The 23,951-nt window shown below is 41.7% G+C and overlaps 1 protein-coding gene across 1 annotated transcript; it reads left to right on the top strand.

Moving 5' to 3' along the window:
• Positions 1-232: 232 nt before the first annotated feature.
• On the top strand, positions 233-19,150 carry DAGLA (diacylglycerol lipase alpha). The gene is made up of 20 exons (XM_053448518.1): positions 233-307; positions 9,585-9,722; positions 10,190-10,401; positions 10,485-10,586; positions 10,833-10,971; positions 11,122-11,209; positions 11,309-11,443; positions 11,534-11,611; positions 11,700-11,824; positions 12,021-12,180; positions 12,547-12,630; positions 12,715-12,792; positions 13,592-13,672; positions 13,908-14,050; positions 14,169-14,237; positions 14,329-14,401; positions 14,848-15,044; positions 15,465-15,594; positions 15,758-15,951; positions 16,796-19,150. The coding sequence occupies exons 2-20, from the start codon at positions 9,628-9,630 to the stop codon at positions 17,721-17,723; spliced, it is 3,111 nt and encodes a 1,036-aa protein (XP_053304493.1). The 5' UTR covers positions 233-307; positions 9,585-9,627; the 3' UTR covers positions 17,724-19,150.
• The last annotated feature ends 4,801 nt before the right edge of the window (positions 19,151-23,951 follow it).

The following is a 23,951-nucleotide window of genomic DNA, read 5'->3' as shown; positions in this document are numbered from 1 at the left end:
TGACTTATCATAAAGGGAAAGGGATAATGAGTTAATTGGGATTATCTTTAGTAAACTGGTATGAGGATAAATCCGTTTCCTCTTAGGCTATAACGGATTTTCCTTTCACCCTCGGTCGCCTGCTGCTATCTCTCCCCCTGCCCACTCCAGGCTCCGTCACGGCGCCGGCGCAGTTGCTGTGGTTACCGCCGGTGCTGGAGGATGTTCCGGAAGTGACGTCTGGTCCCGCCCCGGTGCGGACGTGCCCGCTACGCCGGGATCACGGAAAGAAGGAGCAGAAGAGTAGGCGGCATGGAACCCCCGAAAGGTGAGGAAGCAGGGAGGGGGTGCAGGATACCCCAGCGGGCGCACGCCCACCCCCAGGGATATATGGTACAAGCCTGGGACTGGGGGGCATCAGGCCTGGTGTCATGGGATGAGGGATAATGCATATACAGCTGTTCGTGATGTCACAGGGAGCCGTGTCTACAGCCGATTGTTACGTAATTGATGCAGTTTGGACAGGTTCCAAGGAGCGGGCTGCACACTCCCCTGTCAGCTGCATGTACGGGGATGGATGGGGTGACCCACCTGGCGGCGCCTGCTGGGCTATCATACGCCTAGGTGTCAGGACCTTTACGGACAGGCGTTTTAGATGTTTATCGTAAAATTCCTCGTGTAATGTGGGGTCGGTTTTATATGCCGGTGCTGCGGGGAGCGAGGCTTGTGTTATCACAAAGTTTTCTGTGTACACCTGTGCTGCCGAAGAAATGCTTAATGATGTCACAGACTGCCAGGTATAGAGATGCTTTGTGATGTCATAGGCTGGCAGACAGGATGATTTGGGATGTCACTGGCTAATAGCAACAAAGATGCTTTGTGTGATGTCACAGGCTGGCAGGGATGCTTTGCGATGTCACAGGCTGGCAGCCTCAGGGACGCTTTGTGTGATGTCACAGGCTGGCAGCCTCAGGGACGCTTTGTGTGATGTCACAGGCTGGCAGGTGCAGGGGCGCTTTGTGCGATGTCACAGGCTGGCAGGCGCAGGGGCGCTTTGTGCGATGTCACAGGCTGGCAGGCGCAGGGACGCTTTGTGTGATGTCACAGGCTGGCAGGCGCAGGGGCGCTTTGTGTGATGTCACAGGCTGGCAGGCGCATGGATGCTTTGTGTGATGTCAAAGGCTGGCAGGCAGATCAGTGGTTTATGGTGTCATAAGACAAGGTAGAGAAATGACAGACTGTCGGGAACTAATATGTTTTATGATGTCACAGACTGGTAAAATTAGAGGTTCCGCAAAATGTCTAGGATTAGTAATCTTGATGATGTTGCAGACTAGTAGTGAGAGAGATTGCACAGGCAGAGAGGTGCAATATGATGTCATAGGCTAGCTGGCACAAAGGTGCTTTCATTGTGTCATGTGCTTTAACACGTCCGACTGGTAGATGCTGAGATAGTTTATGACGTTACTGTTAAGCGTAGATATGGTGCAGAAGATGGGTGTTTTACGATGACATACGCATAGATAGTTCACAGCAAAACTTTTGCATTTGGTGAGAGCGATAGGTGTGAGAGCGATAAAGGCATTCCAAGAGGATATATGTTAGACATGTATGTGCAGATATTTCATTTGTGTTGTATGTGCCGCTGTACCGGGCAGCGGAAGAAAACCCCCCCATCCTGCTCTGTGTGAGCGGTTTGTTAACGTGGCACGCTACTCTGCGATGTGACACCTTTTCATGGCCAGCTGCGAAACGGAAAGTGAGCAACCAGCAAAGAACGACACAAAAACCAGATGTGCGCTTGGAGCTATGTTTGTGTGCGTCGGGGCGAAATGTGCTGGCAGCTGTAACGATTAGGCTTCACCCGTTACACCTGCCTTGGTTTTTGGCAAGGTGTCTAATTAGAGTTGCCCGAGTCCTGCTTTGTGGCTTCTGCATCCTGTTTGTGGTAACAAGGTGTTGCCCTGGGGCTCTTCTGTTTTTAGGGTGTGTCAGCGCCGGCTTGGAATTCTACATTCCAGCTAACATGCTTGTTTGTACACCTGTGGGGTGAAAGCAGACAATACACTACCTACATTTATACAGCGGGGTCCCCCTTTTAGGTTTTGCTGTGAATTCTCTCACCCACTCATTCCTAGCTCTCTCTCTCTCTCTCTGCATGTTAGATGTATCTGTCCCATCACCTCCCCCTCCCTCCTCTATCACTCACCTCCTTTCTGCTCTCAGAACTCTCCATCCCAACCCCCTCAACCTTCCTACTACGCGCCCTCCTCTTGGGTCTCTCATTTCTTATTTATCTTCCTTTAATTACAGTTCTGTAAACAGATTATCTGATTTTATTACCACAATCAGAATTAGTACTCCTGCAGATTAGTCCTGCTCTAAAGCATTGCCCAAACCTCTACACTTGCATATCTGCATGAAACACCATTCAAGACTGTATGACCACATGTGTCTTATCAGCTTGTGGCCCGTATAAAAAGGCCAATGAAAATATGATGTCATCTTGATAACCACTTGACTTCCTCTTTGCTTTATTTTGCATTATTCATCCCCATAGAACTATTTCACTCCTTAGTAACTTCCCCTTTGAAGAAAGAAGAATAGAGGACAGCACAATGTATTGTTAAGCTGCTTTTGCCACTTTATGCCACCCATTCTTGAGGTTTGATGGTCTTTTAATTATGAAATTGAACATCTTTGCATCAAAGACACGGAAAAATAAAGGAATGATATATTGTAAAAAAATCAAGTATGACCTATTTTTTTTCTTGCTAATAGACTAATTAGAATTAGTATCTAGTGAAGTATGTAAAGAGGTCTTTAAAAAAAATGAATCTTCAAGGGAAGCTAATTATTCTAATTCCTAAAATGAAAATGCTGCGTATAGCTTTAAAAATGATGTCATCCTAATCTGAATTTGAGGAAAGAAAAAAATCTTTATTAAGGCAGTGCGATCAATTGAATCAATCGAATACCCGATCAGCCAGCAAGGATGGGGATGGGCAACTTCCTGGTCTTAGTCATTGCCCAGCCCTTATATTAGGTTTTTTTAGGTATGTAAGCCTAGGAAAATTGAAGAAAAGAATCAAAATAAGGTAAATGCTCCAAACTTTAGTGTTTTCAGCCATCGTTCGTTTGCTGTCTTTTTCTCAGAATAACTACCTGAAGGTTATTTGATGAGCGTTTCTAGAAACCATACAGTAGGTGGGTCATGTAGACCTTTCCTACCCTTATTATTTATTGTTTTACATAGCGGCATCATATTCTGTAGCGCTGTACAATGTGTATAGTATGCTATACGGTACAATTACCGATTTTATTCTAGGTTTCTGATCCGAAACGGTCAGTAAAAGAGAAGCTTGTAAGCAGACGTTAGTCCTTCCTAACGATTGCCACAAAAGCCAAAGTTCATTTTGTTGTGTTGATTTAAGAGTCGATAGTCCATGTGGAATGGAGAGAAAAGTTTAGTGTTCAACGGAAGACTTACTGGAACTGGTCGCCTATTACGCCGTTCCTGGGAGAGAGGGGGATGGGGCAGGACAAATCCTTGAGGTATCTGCTTTTTTTGAAGTAATATTAAAATATTGGATTTGTTTTCATTATCTGAGCTGGGTAGTTGCTGGGCCTCAGCTGTTGGATTGGAAATCCCATCAGCTCCTTGCTTGTTGTGAGTCTCCGTACAGCACCAAGCAAAGGCCAATGGGTTGTCCAGCTGTAATGTAGGCGACAGGGGCTGGAGATGCCTGTTAGAATACAACACGCAGCCGAGATACAAGACAGAGTCAAGTGTAATAATTGTGATGTCCTGCAGAAGATGAGCGATGGTCATAAACCTTGTGGCTGGCGCTAGTTGCTAGAATCTCCCCATAAAACACGCTCCCTCTTAACGCACGTCTGTGTTTATATTCACATGATTGTGTTTGTGCTTGAAAAAGAAAGTTAGTGCCCGTTTATTCGGGATTTGTAAAGTCTTGTATATGTGCGTCTATAATATATAAGTGTGTGTGTGTATATATATATATATATATTTTTTTTTGTTTGTTTGTTTTGTTCCATATGCATCTTATAATTTCTCTTAACTCTCTCTGATACAAAGTTGTCCTTTTCTCTTATTTTCCTATAACGCCGTTTCCCTTAAATTTCCATAATCGCACTTTTTGACTTAATTATACTCGACTCCCTGTGTTCTCTGCATCCAGCATCGGCAAAGGCAATGGATTACTCCCAAAAGGCAAGTAGCCATGGATACTAAAGTTTTATTGGCTACTGCTTCTGTGGCAGCAACAGATGCTGCTTCTAGATCCCATCATTATCTTCTGTAGTAACAACGGCCTACAGAGTGGCTGGGGGCAACTTATTTTCCTTTGTGCCCGACCAGTACGTTACAAGACTCGGCTTTCGGACCTCTTCCGGTCTCTTTTTGGTATTACGGCCTTTAGTTCTTTTTAGTGCTGGAAACCTAACCCCCCCTGTCACGTGTTCTCCCATTTTATGAAGACACGTTATTTAGTCCACGTGGACTACTTTGTACTTGGGATTTTGCCACTAGAAAACCACAGAAAAATGATGAACGTTCATCCAGGTGACCATTTCTGTTTTAATTTCACAATCAATTAAATATGACCGTGCTTTAAAGGTGCTGTTCCACCTGCACTGCTGAATTTACCCTTTTTTAGATAAGAGCAGCAATAGGAACTGCATATAAAATGTATAATTAAGCAAAAGAAAATCATCAGCTTTATCATGAGCTTACTTTACTAGGTGTTCAAGGTGTGGCATTCAAAGCTTGTTTAAGTATAGAGAAACATTAAGCGCGATTGCCAAACCCATGTCCGGAAGACTGAAAAAGCCGTCTAACGAGGATGACTAATACTTGAAGATCATATCCTCAAGGATTAGAAAGAAAGCTCATTAACCACAGACTTAGCAGACAGCTCAGGTGTAGGACACATCATCCCTGAATTTGGGGCTTTATAAAGTTTTTCTTTCAATTATTTGTTAGTTTAGTAAGTGGAACACGGCAGTGATTCTAAAATATCCTCAAGGAAATTGAAACTGCGTTATAAAACAATAGCATGCGCTCCTCGAGCCAATCATTTTTTGTGCGTGTCATTCTAATCGATTAAAATGTGAAAAGGGAGCCGGCCGACCATCGCAGCCAAGATGCGAAACCTCATCGATTAGATGTTTTTATGTTATTGCTAGATACTGTTTCTATTCTTCAAGACTGCATTAACCTGGTTTATATGCTAGTCACAGATATTGTGGCTTTTAGAGCCATAGAATACTGTGATACACTTATACCCACCAATCCACTTGAGCTCCTAAAAAAATAAACCCAAAAAGAAACGTGGGGCAGAGGGATTTGGGTCCAAAAGAGGGAATGTCGCTCATGGAGAAGGACAGTTGGAAGATATGATGCATAGGCTTATGAAGATCAACTTGTAACATAGTGTTTTTTTTTTTTTGTAGTAACAGTTGTGGTTACAATGTTGCCTTTTTTCTTTTTTGAATATTAACCTTATTATATCCTTCCCTGTACAAGAACATTTGTTCTTTGGAAAAGTCACATCCTGGTGGTACGGCCAGTGTGTTAAAGGGTTCAGTGCAACTGCAAACACAAATGTGGCTGTGTGGGAAATGTAAATATCTGAATTCTAGCTTTTCCTAAACTTCCTTGTATGATCTTTTCTTCTAAATAATCCTATATAGTGGTAAACAAAGGGGGGGGCTACCAAAATGGTAAACGGTTTCCAGGATAAAAATGATCTGAAAGGACTAAGCGATCTCAATGTGCATGTCTTGGAGGGGAAGTGGCTAATACAGTAAGAGAATTTAAACATACATGGGGCTGGCATATGGCAGTCTTTCCATCAGGAAAATTGGGCAGACGGCCGAGTGGTTCTTATCATTTTGCGTGTCTGTTTATAAATTTGATATACAGAAATTTGGGGCAAAACATAAACATATTTTATTAAAAATAAAATTGCAAAGTGTGTTTATAACAATTGTCCTCTAGAGGGCATTCTGTCATCTATTTATTCTGGAAGCACTTGTAGTCTGGTGTAATGTGGGGACAACAAAGAATCTACAAAATTAACTAACCCTAACGTGCTTCTATTGGTGAAATGTCCCCATACAAATATACAAAGAATACATATAAAAGTCGACCATGTGTAGTTGAGGAAGGATCCCTTGGAAAATAAAATAAAAAAGCATCCTAAAGTGGGTTTTACGGGGTTACTAGCAAAGCATCATCAGGGGATTTGCAACGGTCAATATTTATTCTTTCTAGATTTGTATGAGCACTAGTGCCACATAGACAAGTCTTCCACGTATGTGAGCTGTTTGGCCTTCTGGCTTCCCATCCACGGTTGGTGCTGAAGGGGTTAAATGTTTAAACCAGCTGCAATCTCAATCAAAAGGTGACAAAACTAGCATAGCTAATTACTATCCTGACCCCTTAATAGGGATGGATAACAATACAAAGAAAGAAGAGAAATCTGCTTGTTTGAATGAGAAAAGTTCTAACGGCGACTTATACTCTGGGATTTAATTCACGCGCTTGCGATAGTTTTGGTTATGAGTGCAAGAAGTAGACTTTTTTTTAATTTTTTTTTTGAAGTTTGATCCCCCTTCATTCTTCAACCTGACCTTTCAGAAGCCAAAGTAGCAGCCAGTCTAGTTGCTGAGATCCATTATTTAGTAACTGAGCAGGCTCATTGTGTGAGTTCTTTGTTTATTGTTAATCGCGGAATTCTTCAGGGCACACACTCGGCTTTACACTGCTGTGCATTGTTCACATGCATGTGCCTAACGTAAAGGGAATATTAATGTAGAAAAAACACAGCGGTTTTTTGTATTATTATTGTTTATTATTATTATTATTTTTTTTTATGATTTCAACACAAATTCTCTAGCCACTAGCAGAAACAGCATTCGGTTCAAATAGGATTCACTGTTTTGAGTTTGTTAATATAGGCTGTTACTTCTGTGCTGAGATACACTAACTGATGAGATCAGCTTCCTATTGGATAGGCAAAGCCCAAAGTGAGTTTGCAGAGACCTGCAGTTTAGAGGCTATTCTCTAAGAGCAGAGTTATTACACAGCAGTGAGCTTCTCCCTCAAGAAGGGCTGAGCTATCCCTGCAAAATACATAGGTGGTCTGTGAGATTTTATTTAAAACCCTTCTCACTGATTTACACTGGGCCAGCGCAACCCTTCCTGCAGGAGACATTTGAAATGTTCATCTTGGCAAGCTTCTCCCGGAAGACGTTCTCAGCTGGCTCTGCATGATCCGTGTTAATGGGTGAGGAGACCTTCCTGAAATCTTGTGTTTCATTATGCATTATGTGGGGACAACAAAAGAGTTCTTGCAGGAAAACATCTCAAGAGCTTCTAACGAGGACCTAATACTACATCAGAAAAATTGACACTTAAATTCAAGGGCATAATATTTCTTAATCTGCTGTTTGCTTCCTTTGGTGTCTGTGAGCTTATTGAAATAATGTGACAGTGCTCTTGATTGAACACTTGTTACATTGTAAGTGCTTCATTTTCATTTCAGGACTGACACATGTAGGGGTCCTCAACAGGAAAGAGAGGCTCCATGATCTGTGAAGACATTTCAGGGATCTCTGAACCCCTGCCTCTTGCTGCTAATCACAAATACTGTGATCAGGAAAGCAGGGCTGCTGAGTCTTGATCATTGTGTGATCGGCAAGCAGGAATATCAAAGTGTGAGGAAAGGCAAACAAACTGCAAAAAGATACAAGCAGATTAAAATCACATAATACAAAATAAATAAATAAATAAAAACACATCATTGCATTTAAAATAAGTATTTAAGGAGATGTTCTTAACACAGTACTGTTGGGGGTTGTTGTGGAACCGAACGATGGTTTACAAGCTCCCCAGAGATTTCTAAAACTATAAATGCAGTCTTAAACGACCACAGTAGGGAAATAGGAAAATAATAAGGATTCTGCATCTCTGCCGCCTCCCCCCAAATAAGTTGTGTGTAAGGGAGAGCTCCAGCTCTTTAAATATCCTCCTAAAATATAACAATAACAAATAATGGGATGTTGCTATACTCGGGGATGTTGCTGAATATAAATTTATTTAATGCTGCTAATGTGGAAGAGCTCTTTAACAAAATGGTAAATTGTGTACACTTTAAAATGTAAAGACACCTACAAAAAATTAATAATTAGTGTTTTTCCTGTATGTCAACACTTAAATAAATTAAATATGTTTAACATTTACTGAACAGATATGGTATAGCATAACTCCCATCACTGTATACTAAGACAGACATTGATGGTGGTACAGCATAACTCCCATCACTATACACTGAGCCATACACAGAAACAAAGGTTGGAATACAGCACTCAGTTGTGAAATGGATGCACAAGCCGGGGTACCACCAAGTCCTTCAATATGTCAAACATAAAGAAGCAGAGGCTCAGCACTCAAATAGTAAGGTGTGTTTATTTCACACAGGCAACGTTTCGACACACAGGTCTTTCTCAAGGTGGTCTGAAACAGCCTGCCTGTACCACATCTTCCGCTTTAGCAGCCTGCCTGTGCCACCTTTGCCCCTCTGAAACTGCCTGCCTGCGCCACCTTTGCCCCTCTGAAACTCCCTGCATGTGCCACCTATGCCTCCTTCTAAACACTCATTCATTCATCCATTCAGCCTCCCACACCTCCTTACCTATCCTGCAGTTTTCACTGGTCCGGTGGCCAGTTGAGCAGCACTGGGGCCGCGCTGATTTCTATGTGGCCTGATGGCTGCCTAACATAGACCCATGCCTTACCGCTGTGGTGCCCTGCAAACTGTGTGAGGACACCAGGGCAGGAAAAAGAGTTTTCTTTGCACAGTGTGTGAGCTTCACAGTGGCTGATGAGTGGCACCCGGACGGACTCCCCTTTTAGGTACGCTACTGAGTTTTTAGAACCTGTGAGCATTATTAAGATTAGTGTCCCGGGTTTACCAGATTTCAACAGCATCCAGTTTAAAAACCAGTTATACACATCTGTTAGTGCGTGCCCGGTAATGGTATGAATGCATTAGTGGTATGGGAGCACAGATTATTTCTAATTTAATTCTAATTTAGGTAGTAATGCAATTGAATATACAGGCCTTTATATAAAGGTTCACTTCTATAATGTTTCATACACAATGAGTATTTTAACATCATTTGTTAATAATTTAAAAAGTGAATAATAATGATTTAATGATCATTAGTGAATAATTGACATTGTAATAAAAAAGATGAAAGCACCATGTTCTGTTGTCTTGGGTGGAAGATGTAGTGAGAGTAAAGGCATCTTCAGCAGTAAAGGATACAGTTGTGACCTGGAGGAACTGCGCTCAGCTTTGCTGGCGCGGTCCAGGATTAGAATAGGTTTGGCATTTTGTCTGATGTTGTATTGTTATAAATGATATCCCTGTGTGGCTAACCTACTTTCCTACAGTCCTTGTGTATGATCTTCGTCTCAGCAGACTGTGACGTTCTCTCTTCCCATCCCCATTCTGTGGACAGTAACGAAGGAACTTGTCCTCTGCAGGGGGAGTAACATCTCTTTCTCTCGGCAGACAGTAATGGCAGGCCGCGGTGACGCGGTGCTTGCTGCTCGCCATGCCAGGGATAGTGGTTTTCCGCCGCCGCTGGTCTGTGGGCAGCGATGATTTGGTGCTGCCAGGAATCTTCCTCTTTGTCTTGCACAGCACCTGGTGAGTAAGAGTTCTCGTTTTTTGCTGTGTTTTCGCATTTTTTTTTCCAGGTTTCTGTTTCTTGTGTTTGGTTGTGATTCTGTAGATTGCGTGCACATTGCTTGTACATGAACAACTTGGATCCTGCAAATTGTTGGGTGTCAACCACGTGTGTGAGAAGCAATTGCGTCTTATCTTGAACAAGTTGAACAAGGCTTCTGACAACAGCATGTGTGGGATTGATTTAACTTTATGACCACATGTTTGATGTTTATGGCCATATTTACATGCTTTGCCATGTTTTGTACCTTATCTGCGTTTATGACTGTGTGTACATGCGTTACTGCCACTGGCTAGACAGTAAGATTACAACCTTAAAATATTTAAGGCACTCACAGCTGTTTTTTTTTGTGTTCACAAAGCTGCATGAATCATGAGCTTGTTGTTCGGTACTAAGAGTCTGAACTCTCTCTGTGAATCTATTGCAGGTTTGTTATCCTGTCCGTGGTTCTCTTTGGTCTGACCTATAACCCGCATGAAACATGTTCTCTGAATTTGGTGGATCATGGGCGTGGGTACCTTGGCATCCTCCTGAGCTGTATGATTGCCGAGGTAGCCATCATCTGGCTGAGCATGAGAGGTGGAATCCTGTACACAGAGCCCCGAGACTCCATGCAGTATGTACTGTACGTGCGGCTAGGTGAGTAAGCTCATAGAGGCTCTGGTAGCCACATGCCCATGTAAAGAAGACACGTGCTGGTATTTAACAGTCTTGTTTTTCAGCGATCCTGGTGATTGAGTTTGTTTATGCGATCGTGGGCATTGTCTGGCTTGCTCAGTATTACACATCCTGCAATGATGTCACGGCAAAGAATGTCACACTTGGTAAGCAAATCTAAGGTCCTTGCGCCTTTATGACCCTATCCAGTATTGCATTGGTAGATTAGTAGATCTGCTCAGTATCTGGTGTGGTTGCATTTTTTTTCCTGGGCCCTGTAAAACCTGGTTATGCTGCAGCCTTTGTGCCTTTTTCTTTTCAGTAGTGGTTTACTGCTGCAAGTAGCTCAGCATCCTTTGTGGTCGTGCATGGTCAGTGTGTAAGATGATTCGTCTTATGTCATCATGTTACAGGAATGGTTGTGTGTAACTGGGTAGTCATACTCAGCGTCTGTATCACGGTGCTTTGCGTGTTTGATCCAACTGGGCGAACCTTTGTAAAACTACGAGCAACAAAAAGAAGACAAAGAAACCTGCGCACATACAACCTACGGTGAGTGTGGAACTTTTGTGGGCATTGTAAAAACATTTTATCAATATTGCATTAGCCCCTTTCGTGAATAACCCCCCCTTTGCTAGCTATACATTCCATTTCTTCCCCATGACTGGATTCTGCTGTAATTTATCAATCTTTCTTTTTAAGACACCGGCTGGAGGAAGGTCAAGCCAGTAGTTGGACCCGTCGTCTGAAAGTCTTCCTGTGCTGCACCCGCACTAAAGACTCTCAGTCTGTAAGTAGATGTCATGAAAATATAATTGGTGTATGTTCTTTGATACTCTTACGTTGTCCTTCTGTGTCTAGTACTGAATAAAATGTCTGTCTTTATCAGGATGCGTACTCGGAAATCGCCTACTTGTTTGCAGAGTTTTTCAGAGATCTTGACATCGTGCCATCTGATATCATTGCCGGACTTGTCCTCCTTCGTCAGCGTCAGAGAGCTAAAAGGAACGCAGTGTTGGATGAGGTAAGACAAAATGAATATAAGATAACGTTTTGCCATGAAAGATACATTTTAAAAAGAAATGGTGACTGACTATGTTTCCTATGCTTTCAGGCTAATAATGACATACTGGCCTTTTTATCTGGGATGCCCGTCACCAGGAAGACAAAATATCTTGACCTAAAAAATACAGTGAGTATAAAGGCTAAGCACAGACGTACTGTTTACATTCATGTTGTTCCAAGGTGTTATGCTTCATATGCCTTTTCACTCTCCTCAGCAAGAGATGCAGAGATACAAGGAGGTGTGTTATTACATGTTGTTTGCACTGGCAGCATATGGTTGGCCCATGTACCTCATCAGGAAGCCAACGTGTGGCATCTGTCGGTTAGCCGGAGCATGCTCGTGAGTATTCAACGCATATCCGTTGGATGACAAATCTGTAATTCACTGAATTCCTTGTTTAAATTTTTTCCATAAATCCTTGAATTGATGACACACATCATTCTCGCTCTCTCTCTCTACCCCTGCTGTCATTCTCCCACTTTACCCTTTTCTTCTCTTCTGTCCAACCTAACCATCCATGTTATCCCAACCTCAGTAGTTGCTGCTGCCTCTGCACTTCCCGACCCCGCTTTGCACCTGGAGTAACCATCGAAGAGGACAACTGCTGTGGCTGTAATGCAATCGCCATAAAGAGGCACTTCCTGGATGAGAACATGAGCATGGTGGACATTGTGTATACATCCTGCCATGATGCAGTTAGTGTTTACATTTCTTCTAGTGTTTGTTAACGGGTTTTTGTTTTCCTCTTCTTTCAGAAGTATTCTTACCTATTTTTGTCCTTCAATCTAGTACAAGTTCAGTTATCACATTTACTTAAAAGGTGTAATGTTTATAGCAAAAAGTGGCATTTCTGGGGACTGATTAAATGTTATGGAGCCCTTACTTTATTCATTCAGACTCATAACAACATATGTTCATGGGAAGAGTCCAGAATCTTCAGTACTGTATGTCCAGAGGATGTGTTGAATTACTCACTCTATATTCTGTGCATTTATGTGGATCTGTGTGGCTATTTTAATCGCTATACAAATGAGTCACACATCATTTATTCCTCGTTGCAGGTTTACGAAACTCCATTTTTCGTGGCGGTGGATCACGACAAGAAGAAAGTTGTGATTAGTATTCGTGGGACTCTATCGCCAAAGGTAAAATAGCACGTACAGTACATTGCTGTTCGGATAATGCTAGGTTTATGTCAAGGAGTAAAATCATTATGCTTTGTTTTGCAGGATGCCTTGACCGATTTGACCGGTGATGCAGAACGCCTGCCTGTGGAAGGCCACCATGGCACATGGCTGGGCCATAAGGTAATATTCCAGTGAAGCCAAAAGTGGTGGATTTGTAACTGTTTTCTATGTGATTATCAGATTGCGTTGATGTGCCCGTCCTGGTGCAATGGGCTAAACTCATATCCTTGTGATATCAATAGCAGGAATAACCTTGTGAAACAAGCCATACAACTGAGGTCCCACCTTGCCCCAGCAACATCACATACTGTAACAGAGAGCTCCACAGACATCAGCAATAAAAATAAATTGCAGTAATTCTCAAATAAAATCCCTTTATGGAAAAATTTGAAAAGCCACCTAATGCATTTCATTCACTAGTGATAGGTCGATACAACCAATTCAGCAAAGCTATGTCTTATGTTGGGTCCCGAAATTTCTGAGATAGTTTTCATGGGTTTAGTCCTGGTGGAATGTCCTGTATGAGTTTTTTGTTTGGTGTCTTGTTGAGCGTAGTAAACAGTATTTTTGGCAGTTCCACATGTAATATTTGTATTGGGGCATCGTTGTCTCATGTAAATAAAATACCATAGTTTCAATGTTATACCCTACCTCCTACATTGACCTTTCTGGAAGGTCTCTCATTTTAAAGTCCAACCTGCTGTATAGTTTTATTTGAGCACTCACATATTTACTTAACGCTTTACAGTATAATAAAAGGGGGGTACAATAAATTCAGAGTCGGATAGTATATAAAGTAGCTTTGATCAGGGTATATCAGGTGTGACATACGTTATAGGTTAGGGAACACCTTTTCTAACGCTTACAGTCAACGTAAGGCCTACGTGGTCAGGTGATATACCTGTATTATTTTTCTCAGGGGATGGTACTTTCTGCTGAATACATTAAGAAGAAGCTGGAGCAAGAGATGGTTCTTTCCCAAGCATTTGGCCGTGACCTGGTGAGCAGGGGCTTTTGTAAGAAAGAAAGAAAAAGAGGGGGAATAAATATTTGATGAGATTTTATAAATGTCGGTACGTTTTAGTGGGCCAGCATTTTCATAAATTAAGGCGTAACGTTTATGTAAGCCTTCAGTACTGCAGATATCCCTGGTGTATAATACTAAATAACGACAAAGGTTCATGTAACCATCCATGAAACTGTGATGAAATCTAAAGATGGCCGTTTTTTTCCAGGCAAGAGGAACTAAGCATTACGGTCTGATTGTGGTGGGCCACTCTCTTGGCGCTGGCACAGCCGCAATTCTTTCCTTCCTTCTACGCCCACAGTACCCGTCCCTTAAGTGTTTTGCATATTCCCCACCCGGGGGGCTGCTAAGGTATATACCGTCCATATGCATGTTGTGTTTTTATACCATCAACGCAAGCAGCCCGTAATGGTAGCTGCGACATTCGCGGTAATCTGTATCAGTAGTTGTGTTTCTGTCATCTTACTAGTGAGGATGCCATGGAATATTCAAAGGAGTTTGTTACGTCGGTTGTGCTGGGAAAAGATCTGGTTCCCAGGTAGGAAGATCAGTACAATGGGTGAGAAATGTATAACGCCACTGCATGTGCTTGATCCTTGTGCAAAATGTCTGTGAATCTCTCCTTACAGGATTGGTTTGTCCCAGTTAGAAGGTTTCCGCAGGCACCTGTTGGATGTACTGCAGAGAAGCAACAAACCCAAGGTGAAACATCATCTCCATCCTGACTGACTGATTGTAGAGGTTATGTATTAAAATCATTTGCTCGGGCAGGCTGATAAGCGGTACAGTCTGCAGAAATATTCCACTGGTTGCCATGGTGATTGCACAAGCATTGCCAGCCTCGCCATTGCTATTGGAATTACGCTGCATTAACTGGGCTTTGCGTAAAAACGACCAGCGACTTTAATCAGATCCATCGAGTATCTTTATATGATTCAAAATAACAAAGTGACATTTACGGGGGAATTTGTCGGTTACATGCGTGTATTGTTTTATAGTTTAAATACTTGTCAATGTTTACTTTTGTGATTATTTCTTGCTGGTGTATTTGGAGTTGGAGGTATTTGCTGTTTTGGCTTTATGTAAAGATTTTCAACACCAATGTTCTTTTGATGTACATGCTTATAGATTTCTCATTGCGTCTTTAGTGGCGGATCATTCTTGGGGGGACGAAGTGCATTCCGAAGTCTGAACTCCCTGATGAGTCTGAAGGGATAACTGTGCCCAGTAACAGACTCTGGACTCACCCGAGTGACTTGACCATAGCTTTATCTGCCAGCACACCGCTGTACCCACCAGGACAAATCATTCACGTGGTACACAACCATCCTGCTGAACAGTGCTGGTGAGTGCCACGTGGGCGTTTAATTTGCTATTTAGATATTTATGTTTAGTATTCTATACACTTTTATGGTTTACTTTTAGATGTAAAGACACCATGGTAGGTTTTCTTTGGTTGTGTTTATTTTTTAAGTCATACCTGAGCCATTCCTATACTGAGCAAGGCACAATAATGATCAGTATGGCCATAGGCATAGGTGTATTAACAAACCTATTCAAGATTTTCCTCCCATAAGGGTTCCACTCACCGCACATAATGCTTGTTTATCTCCATAATGAGTCCCCTCCTTTTTAACCTTTCTTTATCCAGATCCCTTTTTGCAGAAGAGGTATTTGGTTCACCTGCAACGTCCCTGTTTGTCTTTTTATAATACACCACGTATGTTTTCCCAATATTTCCTTTTAACTCCTTTTTTTTCAATAGTTTCTGGGATCAAGAAGAACCAACATATTTTGCAATATGGGGAGACAATAAAGCATTTGAAGAGGTGATAATCTCTCCAGCAATGCTTCACGAGCACCTCCCGCATGTGGTAATGGAAGGACTAAACAAGGTGAGGGGGAGGAGTACTTAAACCAAGCGATGGTTGGGTATGAAACAAAAAAATATGAAATCTTACAAAAATAAATAATTGTCTGTGTCTAGGATGCTGCAAATGAGTAAAACTATCTTCATCTAATTCATTTAGTTGTAACAGTGAAATATGCTCTTAACAGGTCCTGGAAAATTATAACAAAGGCAAGACAGCTCTGCTGTCAGCTGCTAAGGTGATGGTGAGTCCAACAGAGGTGGATCTGAACCCAGAGCTTATATTCAACCAACAGCCGCATCTCATCCCTCCTATCCTGGAAGTAATACCTGCCATCATGCCAGGGGCACCAAACTCTAACCGGAGGAACAGCAGCACCAAGTGAGAAAACATAGTGTAGCATCACTCATTTTTATATAAATCTCTGCTTTTTAGTGTTCACTAATATTTATTTGAAAAGGCAAAAAACTGTAAATTATTGCAACATAACAGCACTTTGGCTCATAGTGCCAAAAAAACCATGTCCCATTTGTTGCCATGAGCTATGACCTCACATGATGTATTTAGCCGCTGCTTTTCTATGGCCTCGTTTTGCACTTAGTATCTTTATTTCAGTATGGCTATACATTATTACTTCTATTTATTTGTTCTTTTTTTTAAAAACTTCATCTTGTCAATTTCCAAATAATTTCCATACCATTTTCACTACCCTTTTGTTTTCCATTGCACGCATCATGATGCCTGTCCAGTATTTTCATTGCTTGGGGACCAGGGTGGTTTCCCTTAATTCTTCCATGTGTAACAGAAACTGTTCTGTCGCTTTTTTCCCCGCCATGGCCTGTCTGTGTCATCTTTAGTGTTCCATTCCTGCTCATCTGTGAGTTTTTCAGCCTGTATCATGTATAATATTTGATATTGGAATGCCCCCCTTTTTACTCTTCCTATACCATTCTTGTTCCCAGCCTTACCAAATGTCAAGTCATTAAAACAAACTAATTATTTCTTTTCATAATGTATTGCACCTGTCCTCCAACGTAATTTTATCTTCCTTCATTGTGTTTTTCTGTCCCCCCCCCACTCCACCTTTCAACTTTACCCTTAATGAGTATCTATTATCTGACTCTGATAGTTCCCTTGTTATGCCACTCCATCACTATCTCTGTTCATATTTTTGTTGTAGCCATCTTTCTTGATTCTCTCTTCTTCTTGCCACCCATCTCTACAGGAGTAAACAGTCTGAGATCAGTTTGGAGGGTTTTTACGATTCTCGTCTTCTGTCCCCGGTGCTGAAGGATCCAGTGGAACTTCTGTTGATGAGTACCAAGGATTGCCTTGCTGTATCCCTGCACGATCGCAGGGCCCCTCTGGCTACAATGGAAAGCCTGTCAGACAATGAGTCCGTTTACAGCTTTGATTCAAGACGTTCCTCTGGTTTTCGCAGCATTCGTGGGTCTCCGAGTCTGAGGGCTGTGCTGGAAAGAGACGAGACACACTGTTTTTTCATTGATCCTACCATTCCTGAGGAGAACCCATCTTTGAGCTCCCGCACAGAGCTTCTAGGAGCAGATGCCCTTTCTAAACACTCACAAGAGAGCCAGCACACAGAGATTGTTCACAATAGTGGACGCTCTTCACCAGGAGACTTGCCTGCTTGGGAAGAAGATGTGAAAGCAGGTGTGGAGGCCAACAGAGCACTGACTCCATCCCGAGAGGAGCTACCGGTACAGAATGGGCGTGTAGCAGAGGTGCCAAGCCCACAAGTGTTGGAGTTTGCAGAGTTCATAGACAGCCTGTTCAATTTAGACAGTAAAAGTGGTTCTTTACAGGACCTCTATCACATAATGGTTTCTGATGGCACAGACCGTGAGATGTGCAAGTCAGTCAGTGACCAAGAGATCCTGCTGCGGGCCCAATTTGAGCCCAACCTAGTTCCCAAGCCCCCTCGTGTTTTTGCTGGCTCTGCAGACCCATCCTCTGGCATCTCAGTGTCCGCCTCCTTCCCTCTCAGCTCTTCAGGAGAGCTCATGGACCTGACGCCAACAGGGATGAGCAGCCAGGAATGCTTGACACCTGATCCAATCCAGGCTGTCACATCCACAGAGACATCCACAACGCAAGGCAAGAAAGAAGAACTACTAATCTCTGCTCTCTAGCAAAATACATCTGGGAAATTGGCACATTTATTGTAGGAACTACATTAGGAAACTGCTTAAGTGAAAAATAGAAAAAAGTAGCGTAGAGCATAATTGCCATAGGAAGTTAAGTCAGCTAAGTGATTTCCTCCCGTCACAAGGTTTTATGCCTAAATCACCATTGCTGACCCTGAAGCAGCTTAAGAGGATTTTAAAACCTTTGAGGTGATTGCAAACCAAGGAAAGTGATAATGTTGCACTATGAAGATGCCATCAACGGCAGCCTTGCATGGCTCGTTTACCAGCCGTGACTCACGTCATTGGTTGTGAGACATTTTGGTTCATTGTCAAACCGGGGGGGGCGGCATTTAGGGTCACAAAACCAGTCTACTGCCAATGGGCATACACATAAGGCCATAATAGTACCCTTTGCCCGCCTGGGGTGTATAGTATCATCACTGTCTGCCCACTGCAGGTTAAATGGTCACACTGCCAGCCTCTGCCTTCATTGTCTCCTTGTCTTGTGTGTCCATATCTACTCATGTGTTTACAGCATGTTCATTTTATACAGATGAATGTGTGTTTGCCTGTTGTACCCAGATAGCAGAACAATCCTATGGGCAATTTGTGGGCTTCCAAAGAAGCACTGTATGTGTCGCTATTTCACTTCAGGGTGTAGCCATCCTGTCCATTTCACGATATGAGAGCAGGGTCCGCTAACCCAGAACAGTGTGCCAAGAAAACAAATCCCTGATCCCACCCAAGTCTCAGTGTTTACTGATAGATTGGCAACCCGCTTCTGACCGGATTTTAAATTATAATTACAACCCGCTACAGTGCATGTGACATGCATGTAACAAACTAAGACACTAAAACCTGATCCACCTGTCCTGCCTAGGTGTGACATTAAGCTAAATAAGCATCTCAGTGCCAGAGGAGTGATCCTTACCATGTGGTCACCCCAGTACTGTATTATAAGAAGTTCCAATGGATGGCTATTCCATGCACTATGTTATGTGATAGTATTTGCTTTCCCTGATTTTTGACTTTATATATAACAAGCATTGCCAGCAGACAGTTTTTACTTTCTCTTATTGCTGTGTTTACATGACATTGATCTTATATGGCACTTATTAGCTGAGTTACCACATACTGTTTGCTGGTAGAGAATTGGTATCTCACAGCATATTATAAGGGTAACTTGGAGCAGCTAATTACATTAAATAGAGCAGAGTATAGTTACCATATTACTAAGCATTATGAGGGGTCAGTCCATTGAGATTCTCTTGCAAGAAAAGATGATCTGTCCATGTAAATGACTTGCTAAATCAATGACATTTCTTGAGGAAGCTTACCAGCTGAACAATTCCTTTGGCATGACCAGATGTTCTTGCAGGAGATGCATAGCAGGGTTAGCCCTGCTTCATAACTCTTAATGATGTTTACAAGATGAACTGAAATTTCTGCAAACACCCTGCTTTAATGAATAAACCTTAGTTAATTCTTGCAATCGTCATCATCATCATCGTATAACCTTACTGTCATACTGGTCCTACGTCCTATGCCCTGCGTGTGCCAAAACTGACTCCTACAATTTCATTCACGTTTTACTTCTGTGACTTAATTTATGTGTTAAAAGAAACATATTAATGTCTTGAGAACTGATATAACGAGTACTTATAGATCTGGTGTGTAGAGGGAAGAATGAGTAGTATGGACGATATTTATGTGCATGGGATATAAATGTTAATTTCTAAAAGTTATAAATGTCAAATAATGCATGTGTTACCCTAAAGTGTCACTAGAGCAGCGTTGTGGGCTGTATGTTCCTCAATGAACCTTATCAATAAGTAGAAACCATGTATCATTAAGCTGTCTGGGACAGTAAGAATGTTCAGTGTTGCCAATGGAAGCCATGGATTTCAAATCCAAGGTCTTACATTTTGATGATGAAAATTTCCTGTAGACATTGTTCTGGGGGCTAACATGCCCTGCTTCTGCACCAGGAGTTAGTCTCTGTTCTAATTACCATATTATTATTATTATAACTTGTAAGATGCCTTTTTCTTGTAATTTGTCAGAAGGACGGATCAACTTGAGAAGTTTGCACTGCGGTCCCATAAAGCCCAACTCTGGCTTTACACCTTTTACCTTTTTATGTGTTATGCTTGTCATATTTTCCTTTGGCTTATTTATTCACCCAGTATTTCCCAGATGTCTGTTTTTCTGTTTACGTCTGTATTGTCCTGTGTCTCATCCTCAGGATTGGTGAGGACTCTTAACACTGGAGCGATTATATGTCCTTTGCACATTCGATATTTCGTTAGTGGTAACGCTGTTAAAGCAGTATATTTAAGGGGTCTTCGTAGTGTTCCAATGATGCACATAACCACTAATGATTACTTTTGTCTATTGTTCTATTTAACTAACTAGATCATTCTAAATCTGTTCCATGTGTGATGTGTCACAGAGATCTGCTTTTCCGCTGCCAACACCTTTTACACTCAGTTTTAGCCTTCTGTGAGCTATATTACTCATCAAGTTCAAAAAGGCACCAGTAAATGTCACACTATTGTGTTGTAACATCATTTAAATTAAAGGTAATAAGAGAGTAGCTGCCCTGAGACTGGGTGCTGAGCTGGAATATCACACATCAGTACTCAGTGTTATGTCACTTCTAGGGCAGTGGGTACTCGGTAACTTTCACACTAGCCCTTTACCCCGAGTACCTTATTCTCTACTGATTTCAGAGCATCGGGATAAATTTTTTCACTCAAATGATAAGAATGCCTTAAGTATCTAAAACCTCAGCATCCAGCTTCTCCTATCTGTTGGCTAATGGCAGGTCATAGCGGAATTGAACCATTGGTAATAGACAACAATGATACTGTGCATGATCTTAGTCCCTTAAACACTGCTCTGTCTTGTGCCATAACCTCATGTCCCTTGTAGTTTATGTATAAAAAAAGGAAAAAAAAAACTAATATTGTAAAGAAAAGGTACTAAATATATAGCATATCCTATAAATATATAGATAAATTCTTGTATATTCTATACAGACTGTGTAAATTAATGGGCTGGTTATGATGCCCAGGGCAATCCTTGTCTTTCAGGCTGTATATAGTTTACTGCATCTAATCTGCCTGCACTAGAGGTCTTAGTGCGGCACCAGTGGAGACAATGACTATCATGCAAGCATCTCGCGGTGAGCTCTTCTGCCGGGAAAACGATTATAATAAGCAGTGGAGTTCACATCTAACCATACTCTTCTTTTGTGTTTATCAAAAATCCTCTGCATAATTCAAATATACAAATTCCATTCATATGTTGTCGGCAAATTAAGTTGCCTGATTTCAGTGTTTTTACTTTTGCTTCCCTATGTTTCATTCTATAAAGTAGGAACCTCTCGTGGCATTTGTAAAGAATCATAAATGTTTTCCTGGCAATAAAACATGTGATGCCTCCATGCTAAATATTTCTGGTGTTCAGGTCTGTGACAGATTTTCACAGCTTGGAAATCATAAAATATGGGTATGAAGGATCTTCACAGATACTGGATCGTAGCACCATTACAATGCATAGCAATGCCCTATTATATAATATAGAATGGAATATCATCTGCAGTATTTACCTATCAAGCCCTTTACCTGGGAGATAAAGTTAGGATTGTCTCAGATATTTAGTCTGATCAATGTTATTGGTCTTTGATAAAAAGAAATGATTAAACATATTGTCATTTAATTTGGTGTATCTACCCCTTGATTTTGGTAACTACACAAGTTAAAGGGCTGCTGTATATGCATTGTATGTAATTTATGTCGCCAACTAAAATACAGCTGATAAAAGTAATTAATTAGCAAGAAGTGATGGGTTTGCGCTAATATTCTGTCACTGCCTATTCACCTCTTGTCAGTATTTGGTTCCAGACTTCTTAATACTAAAGCTGTCACACAATGATCACTGTTTAACACTATGCCCGTGTCTGCTCTGTACCCCCAATACATATCTTTCTTTTACAAAGTTATTGACGTACCGGGAAATCAATGAATTTCAATGTCTTGAATATTGCAGACATTTGCTGTTTCTTTTCTCCATTTTAGAACCACATGGACTTTCCTATCCAACAATAAAGAAAAACAAAAGCCTGTTTGCATTTTGGAATGGCACTGAAAATTAATTAAAAAAAAAAATGAAACTTTTGTTTTTTCTTTGCTGGATTGTGTTTTTTTTAACTATTTTTTTGTTAAAATCTAATAATTGCTTCTGACAGGGTTGTGGGAAGCTAATCAGATGTAGATACTTATTGTTAATGGCTCACCAGTATGAACCCTTACTTTGGCCAGAATTTAGCAGTATTTTGACACTGAAATGCATTGTTTCACTTGCTCTGCTCAATGTAACATGTGTAACATTGTATTACTGATGAATTTTCCAGAAAATTAAAATAATTAAAGGGATTAAAGAACAGATTTTTTTCAGGGGAGAAATGTTAACACAAAAGGTCATAGGGAGGGTTGGAGGTTTAAATGTAATGTAAGAAAGTTTTAACCCCTTTATGACCACTGACATGTCAGACACGTCACAGAAAAACAGTCACTTAACGAGCAAACCGATCACTTTCTTCGCTTAAATGGTGCTGATGTTGAGGCGTTCAACAACACCGATATCAGCATGAAGCGCCCCGTGTGGTCCCTTCCTGGATGAAGGCGGACGCCTGTTTTAAAAATAAAAATAGCTAAAGAAAATGTTATAAACGTGGTAGCATTTAAAAATAATTGTGCAGTGATGTCACAATCAGGGGAACCATCCAGTTCCAACAAAATGTAAAAAAAAATTAAGCGCTGTACCTTCCCAAAAAGCCTGACATGGAAAGAGTTAATCTACTAGCATTTTTAGCACTACCCAAGGACTGTGTACTTTTTAGGAAAAAAAACGGTTTTATGGGGTAAATGGTAGTAGCCTGGTTCAAAGATATCCCAAATAGGGCATAGGCACAGACTAACCAAAATAATAAAAAAAAAAACACTTCCCAAATGTGGCCTTTTAGCTCCACACAACCAGACAAACCCATGCATGGGTGGTATTGCTGTATTCAAGAGATGTTGCAGAACACATATGACAGTGACATATACCAGGAGCTGTAAGTTCACACCTGAAGTACAAAGTGTGTGGAGAAAAAAAGCACACACAAAAAATACCACCACATGTTTTGACAAAGGCTGGTGCTAAAATTAGTGTATGCAAAGGGGTACAATACTGCCAGTTGGAATGCCCTGGGATGTCTACTTTTCTAAAATATATGATTTGATGGGGTAAATTGTGCTGACCGGCTTCAAAGATGTCCCAAACAGGGCATGGTGGCAGAAGAACCTTATGTTAAAGTTCCAAGTTAAAAAATGCGCACTTCCCAAATGCGGCATTTTACCTCCCAGACAGCCTAACATATTGGGGTGTTGACAGTGGCATATACCAAGAGCTATAAATTCACACCTGAAGTACAATTTGTGTGAAAATAAAAACACTGCCACAAATTTTGAAATACCTTGGGGTGTCTATTTTTCAAAGATATATGGTTGAGTAGGGTAGATTGCATTGGCCCGATTCAAAGATGTCCCAAATAGCATATGGGGGCAGAATGACCAGATTTTGGGGGGGGGGGGGCTTCTGCTTCCGCCGGGGCTTCTATGATGGATCACCAGTGTGACATGACCTTCTGGTGCTCCACCATAGAAGCCCCGGTGGAAGTACCGCCCATCAGCAGCGGAGGCTGTCTGTGCGCATTGTGCAATGTTCGCCGGCTGCCAGAGAGGAGGATCTGATGGCAGAATTTGAAGTAGCTTAATTAGGGGTTTTTTTGCCTTCTTTTGGATCAAGAATAGGAAGGTTAGGTAGAAGGGTTAAACTGGATTGACGTAGGTCTTTTTTCAACCTTATGTACTATGTAACTATGTATGTAACTATACAAGGCATATCAGGGGCACAGTGGCATATCTGGGGTATAAGGCATATCAGAGGGCACTATGGCATATAGGGGTGTATAACAGTAGCGTACCTAGCAGGGGGGGCGTTCCGCACCGAGTGCCGCTCATCAGGGGGGTGCCAACTTGCCGGCACCCGGCACCCCTCCAGAGACGGACAGTAATGTGGCGGACATTACTGTCCGTCTCTGGAGGGGTGCCAGGTGCCGGCTGGAGGAGAAGGCTCGCATAGGAGCGGTATCGGAGGTCTTTAACAGACCTCCGGCTCCCT

The sequence above is a fragment of the Spea bombifrons genome, chromosome 10 (assembly GCF_027358695.1).
Source record: "Spea bombifrons isolate aSpeBom1 chromosome 10, aSpeBom1.2.pri, whole genome shotgun sequence".
In the NCBI taxonomy this organism is placed as follows: domain Eukaryota; kingdom Metazoa; phylum Chordata; class Amphibia; order Anura; family Pelobatidae; genus Spea; species Spea bombifrons.
Note: the sequence above shows the minus strand (reverse complement) of the source record. Positions and strands in the feature narration are given on the sequence as shown.